The 16,876-nt window shown below is 35.3% G+C and overlaps 1 protein-coding gene across 3 annotated transcripts in view; it reads left to right on the top strand.

Moving 5' to 3' along the window:
- SCEL (sciellin) overlaps nt 1–16,876 on the top strand; it is a 121,129-nt gene that overhangs the window by 74,238 nt on the left and 30,015 nt on the right. For all 3 annotated transcript variants that reach the window (XM_020290304.2, XM_020290298.2, XM_076009351.1), the window contains 9 exons: nt 3,732–3,791; nt 4,091–4,150; nt 6,178–6,237; nt 6,743–6,802; nt 7,198–7,257; nt 8,465–8,524; nt 12,158–12,217; nt 12,839–12,898; nt 14,420–14,479. In XM_020290304.2, the coding sequence (XP_020145893.2) occupies nt 3,732–3,791; nt 4,091–4,150; nt 6,178–6,237; nt 6,743–6,802; nt 7,198–7,257; nt 8,465–8,524; nt 12,158–12,217; nt 12,839–12,898; nt 14,420–14,479 (540 nt within the window). The remainder of the gene's footprint in view (nt 1–3,731; nt 3,792–4,090; nt 4,151–6,177; nt 6,238–6,742; nt 6,803–7,197; nt 7,258–8,464; nt 8,525–12,157; nt 12,218–12,838; nt 12,899–14,419; nt 14,480–16,876) is intronic.

Raw genomic sequence — 16,876 nt, 5'->3', positions numbered from 1 at the left:
ACCAGGAAGAAATAGATTCCCTGAACAGACCAATCTCAACAGCTGAAATAGAAACAGCAATTAAAAATCTCCCTAAAAAGAAAAGTCCCGGTCCAGATGGCTTTACACCTGAATTTTACCATACTTACAAAGAAGAACTAGTACCTATCTTGCAGAAACTATTCCACAACATCGAGAAGAACGGAAACCTCCCCAACACCTTTTATGAAGCGAATATTACTCTGATACCAAAACCAGGAAAGGATGCAACAAAAAAAGAAAACTACAGACCAATATCCCTAATGAATATAGATGCAAAAATTTTCAACAAAATCTTAGCTAACCGAATCCAGACACTTATCAAAAAAATAATCCACCACGACCAAGTGGGCTTCATCCCAGGGATGCAGGGATGGTTCAACATACGTAAATCTATAAATGCAATTCACCACATCAACAGAAGCAAAAACAAACACCACATGATTCTTTCAATAGATGCAGAAAAAGCTTTTGACAAAATTCAACACCCTTTCATGATACGAACACTTAAGAAAATAGGCATAGAAGGGACATACCTAAAAATGATACAAGCCATCTATGACAGACCCATAGCCAACATCATACTGAATGGGGAAAGATTGAAATCATTCCCACTTAGAACTGGAACCAGACAAGGCTGCCCACTATCTCCACTTCTGTTCAACATAGTGCTGGAAGTCTTGGCTACAGCAATCAGACAGGAAAATGGAATCAAAGGTATCCAAATAGGGGCAGAAGAGATCAAACTTTCACTGTTTGCTGATGATATGATATTGTATCTAGAAAACCCCAAGGATTCAACCAAGAAACTCCTGGAACTGATCAATGAATTTAGTAAAGTCTCAGGATACAAAATCAATACACAGAAATCAGAGGCATTCATATACGCCAACAACAATCTAATTGAGAACCAAATCAAAGACTCAATTCCCTTCACAATAGCAACAAAGAAATTAAAGTACCTAGGAATATATTTAACCAAAGAGGTAAAAGACCTCTACAGGGAGAACTATGAAACACTGAGGAAGGAAATAGCAGAGGATGTAAACAGATGGAAATCCATACCATGCTCGTGGATCGGCAGACTCAATATCATCAAAATGTCTATACTACCCAAACTGATCTACAGATTCAATGCAATACCTATTAAAATCCCATCAGCATTCTTCACAGATATAGAAAAAATAATTTTACGCTTCGTATGGAACCAAAGAAGACCCCGAATATCAAGAGCAATTCTAGGCAACAAAAACAAAATGGGAGGCATTAATATGCCAGATATCAAACTATACTACAAAGCTGTAGTAATTAAAACAATATGGTATTGGCACAAAAACAGGAATATTGACCAGTGGAACAGATGTGAGAATCCTGATATAAAACCATCCTCATATAGCCATCTAATCTTTGACAAAGCAGACAAAAACATACGCTGGGGAAAAGAATCTCTCTTCAATAAATGGTGCTGGGAAAACTGGATAGCCACCTGTAGAAGGCTAAAACAGGACCCACACCTTTCACCTCTCACAAAAACCAACTCACGCTGGATAACAGACTTAAACCTAAGATATGAAACTATTAGAACTCTAGAGGAAAAAGTTGGAAACACTCTCCTAGACATCGGCCTAGGCAAAGACTTTATGAAGAAGTCCCCAAAGGCAATCACAGCAGCAACAAAAATAAATAAATGGGACATTATCAAACTAAAAAGCTTCTGCACAGCCAAAGAAATAGTCATGAAAGTAAACAGACAACCTACAGAATGGGAGAAAATTTTTGCATCCTATGCATCCGATAAGGAACTGATAACTAGAATATACTTAGAACTCACGAAAATTAGGAAGAAAAAATCAAATAACCCCATTAAAAAGTGGGCAAAAGACTTGAACAGAAATTTTTCTAAAGAAGACAGAAGAATGGCCAACAAACATATGAAGAAATGCTCAACATCTCTAATCATCAGGGAAATGCAAATCAAAACCACAATGAGATATCACTTAACCCCAGTGAGAATGGCCTTTATCAAAAAATCTCCAAACAATAAATGCTGGCGTAGTTGCGGAGAGAGAGGAACACTCCTACACTGCTGGTGGGACTGCAAACTAGTTCAACCTCTGTGGAAAGCAATATGGAGATACCTTAAAGCGATACAAGTGAATCTACCATTTGATCCAGCAATCCCATTGCTGGGCATCTACCCAAATGATCCAGTGACACTCTACAAAAAAGACACCTGCACTCGAATGTTTATAGCAGCACAATTCATAATTGCAAGGCTGTGGAAACAGCCCAAGTGCCCATCAATCCAAGAATGGATTAATAAAATGTGGTATATGTATACCATGGAGTACTATTCAGCTCTAAGAAACAATGGTGATATAGCACATCTTATATTTTCCTGGTTAGAGCTGGAACCCATACTACTAAGTGAAGTATCCCAAGAATGGAAAAACAAGCACCAGATATATTCTCCAGAAAACTCGTATTAACTGACTAGCACCTAAGTGGACACATAGGTACTACAGTAATAGGGTATTGGGCAGGTGGGAGGGGGGAGGGGGGGTGGGTATATACATACATAATGAGTGAGATGTGCACCATCTGGGGGATGGTCATGATGGAGACTCAGACTTTTGGGGGGAGGGGGGGAAATGGGCATTTATTGAAACCTTAAAATCTGTACCCCCATAATATGCCAAATAAAAAAAAAATTAAAAAAAAATGTCCTTGATTTATTAAGGCAGTTATATAAATAACCACATTTCTCTTCCTGAAATATTACTTCACTAATATGTAAACAGAGTTTGGTTGGATCACTGAATGTACTTTTAGTTTAACCATTACAAGAAATTTATTATCTTAGTTAACATTGTCTCCTTATTTTGAATCATTTATGATTGCATAACTTGAAATTTGCAAGAGAAAAAAAAAGAAATAATCGATGTTTGTGTGAGAGGTGTGTCCATGTTAGTTAGCTATCTCTGTGTTTCTTTGCACACTAACCTACCAAATGGGCGGGGATCAAAGAGAAGAAAAAGACTAAGCAAATGTCAGACGGATTAATTGATCTGAGGATCACAAGATGTGTTTTCTTACCCTGTACTGACAATAATGGTCACTTAAACTTGCTGGTTTTCAGTTCTCTCATCTACAAAGAGGGGAGATATTAGTTCAGGAGTTGCAGACTCCACGGCCTCCTGAGGCCAGACAGGTGTGAGTGAAGGGGGCTGATTCTAAGGAACAGGTGCTGGGAGAACTAGGCTACAAAGGAGAAGAGATGTCCTTTCTAAATAACCTGGCTGCTTCTCAGCTCCACCCGAGCGTTTCCACTGAATCCAATTTGCAGGACATTTTCAGCAGATCCTGAAAATCCAGGTTTCTATGTGTCATGGCCATCTTTGTAAACACTGGCTCACATTAAAAATAGAAATGCTCCCTGAACCCAAACAACACATCTATGGACCTATTGTGGCTTGCAGATCCCCAGTTTGTATCTTTTATTATTTTATTTTTTCTAAGGTCCACTGCAATTTAAACTCTTGAGTCTGCGAAAAAGACCTATTTGGAATAAAGCCAATTTCAAGCATTGTTGCTCATCTTTCCCAGCCAGCTTTTATTTCGTGTCTTAGATGTAAACTGGTCTATATTCTTATGAAGCTAAACATCTTTTATTCCCACTGACAAGGTTTTTTTTTTAATTAATACATTTAAAGAAATCAAGGTCTTGACGGTATCTTCAGAGCAAATCTGAAGGCAGAGGAAACAGCGAAAAGGTAAGTGCATCTTTCTCTAATCTGAAAATCTTGTCTCTCAGATTGCTTATCTTATTCCTTTAGACATTAGCTGCAAGGGAGTTGTATCCTCTGACATGGAAATGTACTAGCAAATGTACAATGCTCTCAGCATTGTACATTTAGTGCAGACATAATTGCCCAGAGGGATTTCTGCTCTTCCATTCAATAAGAATAAATAAGCAATTCATGAGGAATGTTTATTGTACCTGACCTTTCAAGATACCACACAATTTCATTGCAATATGCAGTCTTTTATTTGAATTTCTTTGTGTTTTCAGAGCCAAAAGCCTTGAAAGCCTCATCTATGTGAATACCCGGACAGACAAAGATGGCAAAGAGTAAGATTTTATTAAGACAGGTCACTTTGATTGAATCCTAGACTGTATACTATTTTCTGGGGGACAGGCTGGTAGCACTGGCCTCAGATCAGGGTCAGGAAATAGTGCTGGCTCTGCCACCAACATCAATCTGGGTGACCTGGGCACATCACTTACCTTCTGTTTCCTCATCCCATAAAATGAAGGGCATGACCTAAATGATCTCCAAGTTCCCTTTTATATCTACAATTGAAAGAAATACAACTAGCTGTTACAATTAGAGGACAGTGGGCTGGTTTATGAACTAAATACATTTATGAGAAGACATTTAGGTGCTAGGGACATAGCCCCTTACCACTGAAGTCTTTAGAATGTACTAAGGCACTGTTTGGCTGGAATCTTGGTTGGGTCACTTCACATGTGTATCTCTTCAGATGTATTTGTAAATATCTTAAGGCCATGCTTTTATTTCATGTCATAAAAATGAGTTAATTAATGATGAGTAACTGACCTGATAGCATCTAAGAGATTAACTTATAGTTTTAGCCTGATGCTCATATACTAGAAAAGTGAATTCCATTACTATATTATTTTGCTTGTTGAAAGAAACTAAAGTATTAACAGTTTCATTAAAGAAATTTCCAGAATAGTCAAGAAATGGCAAAGGGTAAGGATTTATGAGATCTCTATTTTCTCCCCAGATTTGCTGTTTACTTCGGATTTAGTTAGTCACTAAATTTGCCTTTCTAACATGAGAATTATTTCTATTGTCACAGTTATTTTTATAAACCATTTATCTGTGCCAATCTGTGCCCAGAATGGTATTCTAGCTTTCCAAGTCAATTTTGGCAGATGCATTCTCAATGCTTTCTGATGTAGAATACTTAACAAAGTCTATATAATGAAAAGTGTTGGCAGTAACCATCACACAGACATTAAATGCTAATTAACAACATCTTATATTATGTAAACATGCCAACATACTGCAGGTGACTTTTTTTCCCCAAATATAGAATAGATGAAGGTAGAAACACTGTACATGGCTATATGAGCTTAACAACAATAGATGAAATTTCAAGTATTTTAAAAAATGGAGTTTGGAAAGTTCCACAGAAGTGGTGGACAATGGGAAAAGTAGGATGAGCACCACAAGTAGATCATTTTGTGGGCTAGGAAAAAGGAAAAAAGAGAGGCGATTTCTAATCTAGGATAGCTTGATAGCAACTGGGCTTCGATGCAGTAATAACTGATCTCATTGGTGTGATAGGAAAAGAGTCCTAGTTCTTTTTCCTTCTTCCCTCCCTCCCTTCATTCTTTCTTATATTGAAAGAACTTAAAGTGTCAGCAGTCTTATCATAGTGGAATCAGAGACAGATAAACATGGAAGTGTGACACTTGGAAAATTAAGGAATTTAGAGGGATTAGCTTTTATGTTCTCTTATAATTTTTAGTCATTGGTATGTGAAAGTTTTATTCCATTTGTTCAGTTTATGTAAAGTACTGGAGCTATAATAGTAATTTTGACCTTTTCAAGGTAGCTTCAGACCCTTTAATAAATACGCCCTTGACCTTTTTAGGAGAAATGGTTTGTCTAAATCCTCAAAGTATTTAAACTTAAAATGCCGATCAATTGATTTCTACCCCTCATATAAATGATTGCCATGCTTAAATAAGATAATATTGCAATATTTATATTAAAGTGAACCTCCTACCAACCCACACTCAAGAAAATAAAGGCTGAGGCCTGGTGAAAACTTTTACTTTTAAATTGATTCAATCATAACTGAGTAATGGTTGGTATCTTAGTATCAAGCTGTCTCTATGGCATTTTGTATGATGAAGAGAGCCACTTGAATTAAATATTTCCAAGGACTTCTGATCCTTTAGGCACTGATTACATCTTCTGTTGTAGAAAATCTGCTGTTGTCATAAAAGATTCTGAATATATCATCGAGTTGCTCTTACTTCTCTCTCTCTGTCTCTCTGTCTCTCTGTCTCTCTCTCTCTCCCCCCTTGCTCTATCTTTTCTTTTTTCCAATGTTATAAAGAACCCAAGGTCTTGGAAGTCTTATTAAAGTTAATCAAAGGACTGACAAAAATGAGAAGGGGTAAGTAAATCTCCTATTTTTATGGGGCTTTCTTTTTACAGGTTAGCTTTTTACACCTCATCACAAATGGGAGTGAATTCTTGCACTGTTTAGAGCCATCAGAGATAGTAGGTGAAAGGAATATGATGAGTGCTTTTTCCATAGGACCACATATTGGTGCTGCAATTGAAGTAGGTGCAGGACAAAACCTGTTACATAATCTCTTATTCTATATTTTCTTAAATAATTAAAAAAAAGTCAAGTTTTTTTTGAAATTAAGAAATATAAAGGACAAAGTTAGAGGCATGTTGAGAAAGCTTTCTAAACTGATTTAGACTAGTTTAAATCAAACACTATTGTAGAAATTAATAAAGATAAGTTAAAGCTAATTATATCAAAGGTCTTTCTGGTCATTTTGGCCCTGAAAGTATTTGATACCACGTTCAGCTACATTCTTATTTATACAGATTTTAGAGAAAATCGTGTGTAACCTAACTGATGTAAAGTTTTGGTGTTTTTTCCAAAGAAGCCAAGATCTCGAATCTGTTATCAAAGTGAATGCCAGGACAGACAAAACCAGCAGAAGGTAAGAACTGCTTGGATGTCTTTGAATATTGATTATTTTCTCCCAGATTAATTGTGTGATCTCAGTGATACTGAGGGCATCACATCTTTGATTCTGTCTTTTATCTTTTGTGTCTGATCCCCAGTGTCCTGATCTTTACTCAAAGAGTCTACAGAATATTTACTCAAAGAGTCTATAGTATATTCTAACTAAATTTGCATTTATATATAGCCCAGTAAAACCCTAAAGATTAATTTATATTATTGACAGGGAATTTTATCCTAAAAGTCAATTTAATATCAGCATAATAATTTTCTCCAAACATTTGAATTAATCATCAAGAATATGGAATGTGTATATATCTAATATTATGGGAATATTTTGAAACTGACCTAAATTTTTTTTTTTTATAAAAGAGGTGAAGACCTTGATAATGTTATCAAAGTGAATCAGAAAGGAAATGAAAATACCACTGGGTAAGACTCATCAGCATCTTTAATTCTGGTTTCTATGAGTGACGATCAGATGATCAATCAGAAGATAAAACGATTTGGCTTTTTAGCTTCATAACCATATTTTATTCGCATGGAATTGGGCAATAAAGATGGGCCACACAGCTGTCCCTTCTTGCCCTCAACAAAACCGCTTCTTTTTGAAGAATTGTCCCAATGTTTGATAGCAAATTGCCTTTTCTCCTAGATTTTGGGGTTTGATTGCTTTTAGGGCTGAGTTGAATTGAATTTATGTCTAAAGAACAGTCTTGGCAAAATTTTCAAAGTGGATTTCCAATAGGACAAAGAGAGCCAAGAGTGGAGTCTTGACCAAAGCTCTTGTAAATCAACTTTTCTAAGGATGGTGGCCCCACGAGGCAGCCTGGGAGAGAGGCTGGGCAGCTATGCTCAGGGAGTGAGGACCTCCCACTCTTTGTGTCCTGTTCAGAGATAGGCTGACACAGCAGCAGCACCCAATTGCAATGCTTCTGCCGTCCCTGCTGTCCCTTTGCATTTAACTATACCCCTTTTGTTATCACTCAGTGCATTTTAATGGGATGGTGTGTGTCCCCCTGGGAAGTGGATCATTAATTTTCCTACTATGTGAAGTGTTTTTTCTTGCCCCTTCCTACTCACCATCATCTACCTTGAGGCAAATGATATTTTGACAAGATTTGGGCTGGAGAGATAGTTGAGTTTATATGAAGGCATATAATCTTCTTATTATTTTTAATATTGTTAAATTATTATTATTAAATTGTTATTCTTGACATTATTCTTACTATTTAAAAACAGAATAGGTGATTGTATTTGATTTGTTGAATAGAAATTTATATTTTGTCTGGATCTAGTATAGAACTTATCTAATATTACTAAAATGCTGCCTGTTCTGAGTGTTCTAATAAGAGGTCTCTGAGGGCAAAGTTGATTTTGTTAAATAACAAGTTTTGCATATACTTATGCATTTTTGAGAACAAAAGTAAAAACATATGTTGCTTGTTAACAAATAAGCAACCTTAAATGGTCTTCACCTCAAGATGTAAGAAAAGAATTTTATTTGCATTTAGAGCTTTAAAATTTTACATTGATATAGAGAACTTGTATTGAAACTGCTTAATTTTTCCTACCATTATTCACTTGATTAGTGTTTCATTTTAACCACATTCACTAAAATTTATTTCCTTATTCAAAGAAAACAAGACCTCGATGGGCTTCTTAAAGTGAATCCTGAAACAAATAAAAATATGAGGAGGTAAGACATTTAAAGCTCTTCCCCCTTTGTCTGATGTTTATAAGCACATTAGAATTCTGAGTGCTTGTATTCAGAGAATAAATTGAAACTCAAGCCAAAACTGAGCACTTTTTACCTCTAACACATCATATTAAGCAATTTTATACAAGTGATGCACTTAAGTCTCTTGCATCTTATTTTTGGGTGAAATTGCTACCAAATAATTTCGAGAAGTTAAATAGAAATTTTGACTGACTTTCTCTACTGAGCTAAATGATTTTTGTATGTATGTATGTATAAGTAGTGTTTATGTATAAGTGTGTTTATATGTATAAGTAGTGTGTGTATTTAAGTATGTGTGTTTATATAAGTAATGTGTGTATGTATCAATAGTGTGTCTATACGTACATATGTGTATAAGTAGCATGTGTGTATGTATACATGTAGATGTGTGAACTGTGTGTACATGAATAGTGTATTTGTGTGTAGTGTGTGTATGTGTATGTAGTGTAATCTGTATTTAAAGATGAAGAACTTAACAAAGTGTACTTTGTTAAAAGAGTTCTCTTACCCATGAATTGTCAAGTAAGTCTGGAGAGTTTTTGTCCCCTTGGCTTTGTATTTTTCAAAAAGCAGATGGAATATTTTTGAAACTGAGCTTGTTGGCATATTGCTGAAAATGGTGTACCAAATAATTCCATGTGGTTTCCCTTGAACTTTTTTCCATTTAGTTAACTCGGTACATGATATTATTTGTTGATTCTAAAATGTGTCACGGATGCCCACAGGCCCAGTTGGCTGAGCAAGGGCTCAGTGAGCTGAAAAGCTGTTGTATACACTGCCAAGCTGTCCTGCTCATGGCAGGGTGGCCTGGTCAAAGGCACAGTGACCCAAGGAGTTAGAGGTTTGCACAGTCTTGCAACCAACAGACTGAAAAGAAAGCATTGATTTCCTTGGCTACCTGGGTGGTTCAGGGAGGTAACCCGAGGTAGTAATTGTGAGCAAGGAGTTGGAAAGACCTGGGTTCAAATTCTGACTCTGTCACTTGCTAACTGTGTCCCTGTGCTTCAATTTACTCATTTACAAAAGAGGGATTATAATACTCTCATGCCTGGCACATAGTAGATATAAGTAATTATTTATAATAATATTCAGGTGAATTATGTTTTCCTAATGATTTAGTGTTCAAATATTTAGTTTATTTTGACTATCCAAGGAAAATCCATGTTTTCCTTTCTAATTTTTATTAGAGTGTTTCAAATTGTGACCTATTTTTCTTTATATGTTGTTGTATGCATATGTGTGTACACGTGTGTGAAAGCATACAGATATTTGTGTGCATGTGTAAATCCATATGAGCATATGCTTGTATGCTCATGAGTGTGTGTACACATGTGTTTGCATATGTGTGTATGTGAGTGTACATGCACGTGTGTACATTGTACATGTACGTGAGTACATACATGTGCACAATATTTGTGTGTTCATGAGTATATATGTATGCATGTGTGTGCTTTTGTGTGTATATGAGTGCACATGTACATGAATGTGTGTGTACCGGTGTATATTTGAGCATATGTGTAGTGTATGTACAGGTGTCTGCATTTGTATGTGTGCTTCCTGAGGTTTCCCAAAGCAAACTCCAGTTATCATTTCCTTCCTTTTTCTACACATAATGAGGTTCCGTAGCTCTTTTAAAAATAAAGTCAGATCATGTTCACTCCCTTATTAAAAACTTTCAATGTTCTCTCATCTCAAGTAGAATAAAATTCTAACGTTTAGCGATGGCCTTTTGCTTTCTCAATAAAGCCCAGCCAAATTGATCTTTTTCTATTCCAAGCTCATTCCTGCCTTAAGGCTTCTGCATATGCTGTTCCCATTTTCTTGAATGCTCTATCTCCATATTGTCACCTTCTCAAACAGGTCATTTCTGACCACTGAACATAATTATGTCACCATCTCCTTCTGCATTCCCAGTATACAGGCACTGGGCACTCTTTTTTATTTTCTTAATAGCATGTACGATTATGTGGAATTGTGGCATTCATTTATGTTTCATTGAACATTGCCTGCGTCTCCCCAAGTTACACTGTAATCCTCAGGAGGTCTAATCCTGTGTCTGTATTGTTCGCATTTACCCGGGCACTGGGAGCAGCGCCTGGCCTGTAGAGGGCTTTCCAAAACAATTTGTGGAGTAAAAGAATATATAAATACTGAAGACATATACACACACTATGAGGCATTGCTTTACACAGTTAAACTCAAATATTATTTTACATTATTACATTCATTAGTAGACTACAACATTAATTAACCCACTCTTCTTCACCAACTTTGTGAACTATGAAATTTAAATAGCCTTATACTGTTATGTGCTTTGTTAATGTTTAAAGAGATCAAAGTTCTTGACAATATAATCAAAGCAAACTCCACAACCAACACAAGCAAAAGGAGGAGTTCTAATGCTTACTGTTCTGTTACTTTTTTAAATATTCAAATCTGAGGATAGCATTCTGGGAATTCTTTTTCTCAGTCACTGGCATTCAAATCCCACATACTTCATTTAGGCAAAAATCAACAAGGGGTAATCTGGAGTAGGGTGGTTGTTTCTGTGGGGCTAATTGTTTCATTATTTGCATAACAAAGGTCCAAATGTTTTATTGCTGCTCTCAGTCTGGGTATCATATTCTCAAACATCTGGATACAAACAAAAAACTTGAATCAACATCTGGCTTATTCAAAATATCTGTATCTTTAATGTTGTATAGACAAAACCTCAGAGACTTTTTGACATGATCCGAGTAGGGTCACAGAGTATGGAGAAGCAGATTGTGAAAGCATCTTCCTGTGTATGTTCTTTTCCCCATCTGGCATCTTCTATAGATCAGAGCAGTTTTTGTTGGTGCTGCTGGTATGTAAAAAACACATGTAGATGCAATAAGGAAAGCAAAATTCCATTAAGATGAGAAACAGGCATACACTAAAGGGTAACAATAAACTACTAAAGTGTTTTCAGTGACTGCGTGGAGTTTTAGATAACAGATATAGCTTACATTTCAGAATGTTTCAGAACTCTATAGATTTTAATCTTCCTATTTTCTGTTGCCAAAACAAGTCACAATTTGTAGTTCTAACACACAGTTTTAAATACCAAAACCAGACACCAGGCTGTATATCATGGATTTTTAACATATTGGTATATTAATCTTAATACAGTTTTATGATAGATAATCTGCTAATGGATGTCAATTTAAGAAAACACAAATTCTCCAAAGTTGGTTTTAAAGTTCCACATGTTGGAGGTTGATAGTAAGAGAATATGCCTTATGGAATGTTTCATCAGATAAGTATATACACTAAGTTACAAAGATGTTTTGTGCACCTGCCAAAGGCTGAAAGCATAGCATTAAGTGCATCCAAATAGAGAGTCTTAGTTCAGTACTCACTAGTGGCCAATGACTCTGAAATTAAAATGTTTCCCTGAGTCCGAATGAGTTTCAGAGATGTATACTTCTGGATAGTCACCTTTAACAATCTTCAATTATCTGGTGTGATATTAATGAGTGTTTATACTGTTTCTGAGTTTTAATTAATAGTTTTATGCACTTGTTGTCAATCTACCATTAACCTCACTATATTTTCAATGTTTTAAAGGGGGCAAAGCGTTGACAATCTCATCAAAGTGACACCGGAGGTGAATAGAAGTAACCAAGGGTGAGGATTATGCCTTATTTCTCTTCCTTGCCCCTCTCCATCAATTTGTGGTACTCATGAGAGAAAATGTATTGAAAAGCCCCTGGATTGGAATCAGAAAGTCTGAACTCCATTACTTACCATCTGGGTGTCTTTGAGCAAGTCCCTTAAACACTGAGTGGAAGCTTCTTTCGTTATAAAATGAGGATCATAATGTTTGTTCTTTGTCACTTGACAGTTGTGAGGATTGAATGATATAATGGATATAAAAATCTGTTTAAAACAAAAAGTTATTAAAAATGGAAATTATTAACAAAACATAGTTTAGTTACAGCTATAGCATTGGATGTAATGCTTAGGGGGACCAGGTGAGAGTTCTTAGCAAATCATTACATTGTTTGTAAATTTATTATTTTTTAAAAACACAATCTTGCAATAATTTTATGGTTTAATTTTGAGGATAAATGGGAAACTAAGCCACTATACCAATGACTTGTATGAAGGTCAAAATTTTGCTCAGTCTTAACCCTAACCCTAACTTAATAGTGTAATTCATTTTGAGCACATATATCCTTTTAATCAAAATAGCCAATTGACTTAAGTCTATTTTTATTCATCATGTTTTTGTTTTTTTGATTGAAGTGCAAAAGACCTTAATAACCTCATCAAAGTGAATCCAAGAACAGAAAAAAGTATGCAAGGGTAAGATTTAATAAGCTCCTCTTTTTTTATTTCATGGTAAACAATGCTTAAAAGTATAATTAAATCATCATTTCCCCTGACTGATGCTGAACCCAATGATCCTTCAAGAAAAGCCATGTAACCTGATTACCTCATATCTGAAATGTTAACATTTTTGGTCAATTGATTTTTGATACAATGAAAGTATACTTTGATCAATTAGGTCTACAGCTGTGTTCCCAGGATGGACAGAACATATCTATCTATCTATCTATCTATCTATCTATCTATCTATCTATCTATCTATCTGTCTGTCTGTCTGTCTGTCTGTCTATCTATCTATCTATCTATCCATCCATCCATCCTAAGCAGATAGGGATGGCACAGTAAAGGTGAAAGAGAACTAGAACTAAACTGGATGTGGGTCCAGTTCAGGCTCTGCATCTCTTAACTGTGAGCTTTGGTTTTCTCATCTTCAAAGTGAAGAAAAATTGGAGTGAGTGCTTTCTAGAGACTTTCCAGTGCTAATTCCGTTACTAAGTTCCAGTAAGATAGTGGGTGTAAAGCACAAGCATTCTGAAGTTAGATTACCTATCTTTGTTTTTCTTTTTTTATTTCAGAATATTAGAGGGGTACAAATGTTTTTGGTTATGTGATTTGCTTTTGTGCAGTTTGAGTCAAAGTTGTAAGTATGACCATCACCAAGGTAGCATGCATTGTACCTGTTAGGTGTAAATTTACTCGTCCCTCCCAGCCACTCTCACCTCCTTGGTTTCCATTGAGTTTTACTACCATATACATATATATAGTTGTTGATAAATTAGTTGCAATTTAATAGTAAATACATGTAGTGTTTGTTTTTCCATTCTTGAGGTATTTTGCTTAGAATGGTCTTTAGTTCCATCCAGGTTGTTAAAAAGGTATTAGTTTACCATTTTTATGGCTGTGTTGTACTCCATAGTAGACATATACCACATTTTATTAATACACTCATGTATTGATGGGCAGTTAGGTTGATTCCACATCTCTGTGATTGTGAATTGTGCTGCAATAAACATTCAAGTGCATGTGTCTTTTTGATAAAATGATTTTTTTCCTTTGGGTAAATACCCACTAGTGGGATTGCTAGATGAAACAGATTACCTATCTCTAAATCCCAACCTTGCTACCACAAGCCAGGTGGGAAAATGACTTAATCTATCTGTGTCTCAGTTTTGTTCTCTATCACTGGGTTTGATAATACTTCCTATGTCACAGGATTGATGTGAAGACTCAATTAGATAAATCATGTGAATCACTCAGAACAGCGACTGGCACATCAAAAATTTTCTAAAAATTGTAGTTATTATTTCTATGCAGTTATAGTTAGGTCCCTATATAAATATATATTCACAGTCAACCCTGAAAAACCCCAGCTTCTGAGGTGATCTATGCTTTAATAAATGTTTTATAATAGAAACTATTTCTCAGTTTAAACAAATATTTGCAACATTTTATGTAAATTCACCACTTATCTGGTCAATTTTTTTCCATGATTTTAAGGAACCAAAGTCTTGAAAGCCTCAACAAGGTAGCTCCTGAAACAAGCAGAACTAACCAAGGGTAAGGCTTATGGAACTCTTATCTCTCTCCTTTTTTTTCAATGCAACTTTTAAAATATGATAAAGTGCATTGTCCCACTGTGGACACAACCAGTGATGGGACCCAAAATCAATAGTTTCTGTGTCAGAAACCTGATGTTCAATCAAGCCTTTGTCAGGGTTCCCTGGCCATGGGCTTTTGAGTGAGAGAGAATTTCTTGAAACATAGGAATGATCTCTTACCAATATGGGATTTATATTTCATGCTTAAGATTTCCTTAAAATGAATGAGGATTGCCCATGGGACAAAACATCACCCCAAAACAATTTCCTAGACCTAAGCATCCTAAAGAAAGGTCTTCATATGATAAAAAGCTTCTTTTTCTTCTTCCTCTATCATTTATTTCCTCTCTTCTTATTGTCTACCATCCAAACAATTTCTGAAGTTGGGGGGCCATTTTTAAAAATCATACTCGTTGATTGAGATAATAAAAAATACAAAGAATGACATATATCTTTTATAGAGAGAGCATTTTCTCTGAGACACATCATGTTAAGTAAATAAGAGATATGACAAACCATCAATCTATAAACATATTTTGTTATGCTAGTTAAAACATAAGTATCTTTTGCAGACACCAGGATATATAGCTTCTTACTGACAGATTTTCTATGTTGCTTTGTATATAGGCATGATCTTTATTTTTACAGTATGTGGCTATCAAACAGAACTTATTTTGACTAGCTCAGAGGTCAGCAACTTTTTCTTAAAGGGTAAAAGAGTAAATAGTTCAGGTTTGGGAGCCAAAGTAGTCTCTGTTTTAACTAGTCAACTCTGCCAGTAGTGTGAAAGCAACCATAAATAATACCTTGTAAAGGAATGGATGTGGCTGTGTTCCAATAAAACTTTATTTACAGAACCAGGCTGCAGACTGGATTGAGCTTGAAGGCCATAGTTTGCTGACCCCTAGAGAGTATTTCATTTGGGTGGGAGAAGAGGGTCAGCTCTGAATGTAGTGGAGGTGGCTTCTGAAATATAGCCTGCTGTTCCCTCCACTTTTGCAAATATTGGTTCATTCATTTTATGATTGCACCAAAGATTTCATTACTCTTTTATCTGCATATTTAGTGTTACATTGTCCTTAGATTTTGTTCACCAGATAAGAATGCAGTTTCATTGTCATTGTCTGAGGGTCAGACACTGAATTGAGAGACCATATAATACTTTTACATTACAGATTGACTCAATGAAAGTCATCTTTTGTCCCTCTCCCAAGGTGAACCTTAGTTTCTAAAGGTGAAGATGGCCATAATTATATGACCTTCCCCACACAGTGTTTGGGCCTTTATTTTAGTAGCCACTTGCTGCCATTTACCACATTTGGTTGTGTGTCATTTTCTTCCACTTGGTAGGGAGATTTTTGAGTTCATAAAACATTTACTAGCTGTGTAGTCTTAGACAAATTGCTTTACTTCCTTTAAGCCTCAGCTTTTTTATCTGTAAAGTCAGGATTGTAAGAGTTAATTTCTTCATGAGTTGCTAGGAAAATTAAATGTGATTATGCTGTGAAGCACTCAGTGCTCAAGTATTTATTACACATTATTAATATTATTATTACTGCTTCGTTTTTTCTTCATCAAATCCCCATAGGACCACTCAATACTTAATTTGAAGAAGATACCAAAGAAATTATCCTATTAGGTTGAACCTTATGAAATTACTGGCATTCAACTATTTTTGGCTTACAAAATGACAATTTCATACTATTCAACATAATAGAAAACAATTTGCATGAAGGATGTATACATGATAAAATAAGCATATACATTAGTCCTAAAGATTAGTTAAGTGATATAAGCCTTTCCAGTTTTTTTTTTCTCTTAATATCGTCCAGTCATAAACTATATCAAATTAGGCTTCTTGTTCAGGCCTTTGGTGTTAGGCTTGATATCATTACAGTGTTAATAGCAGTATCTCTTTAGCTATTAATGCCTATTTGAGTCCTTAAAAATAAAAACATAAATAATATAATCTGAAATCTTCTTATATTGATTTAGCCTTGCATGAAGTGGGATTCTGAAATGATTTAATTAATATTTTGTAATAGCATCAATATTACAGGTTTACATTATATATAACCTATATAACTTAGAATCAGGAACTAACTCTTTTATAAAAGTCCCAGTTTTTGTTTATTTGTTTTGGAAGGGAAGAACCAAGAAGCACATGGAAATAATGAATAATTTTATATTTTTCTCTTGCTCATTATAGTCTCCAAAGAATATTCTAGATGTTCTAATTCTATTACACAAGTATAATATGGAAAATAAGGAGTTTAGGAGTAATTCTGTTCTGAGGTTGACTTAAAAGAAATAAAAATAAAACAAAATTAGATTCTCATATATGCAAGTTGTACAA

The sequence above is a fragment of the Microcebus murinus genome, chromosome 13, assembly GCF_040939455.1.
Source record: "Microcebus murinus isolate Inina chromosome 13, M.murinus_Inina_mat1.0, whole genome shotgun sequence".
Lineage (NCBI taxonomy): Eukaryota > Metazoa > Chordata > Mammalia > Primates > Cheirogaleidae > Microcebus > Microcebus murinus.
The sequence above is the reverse complement of the archived record's forward strand: the minus strand, read 5'-3'. Positions and strand labels throughout refer to the sequence as shown.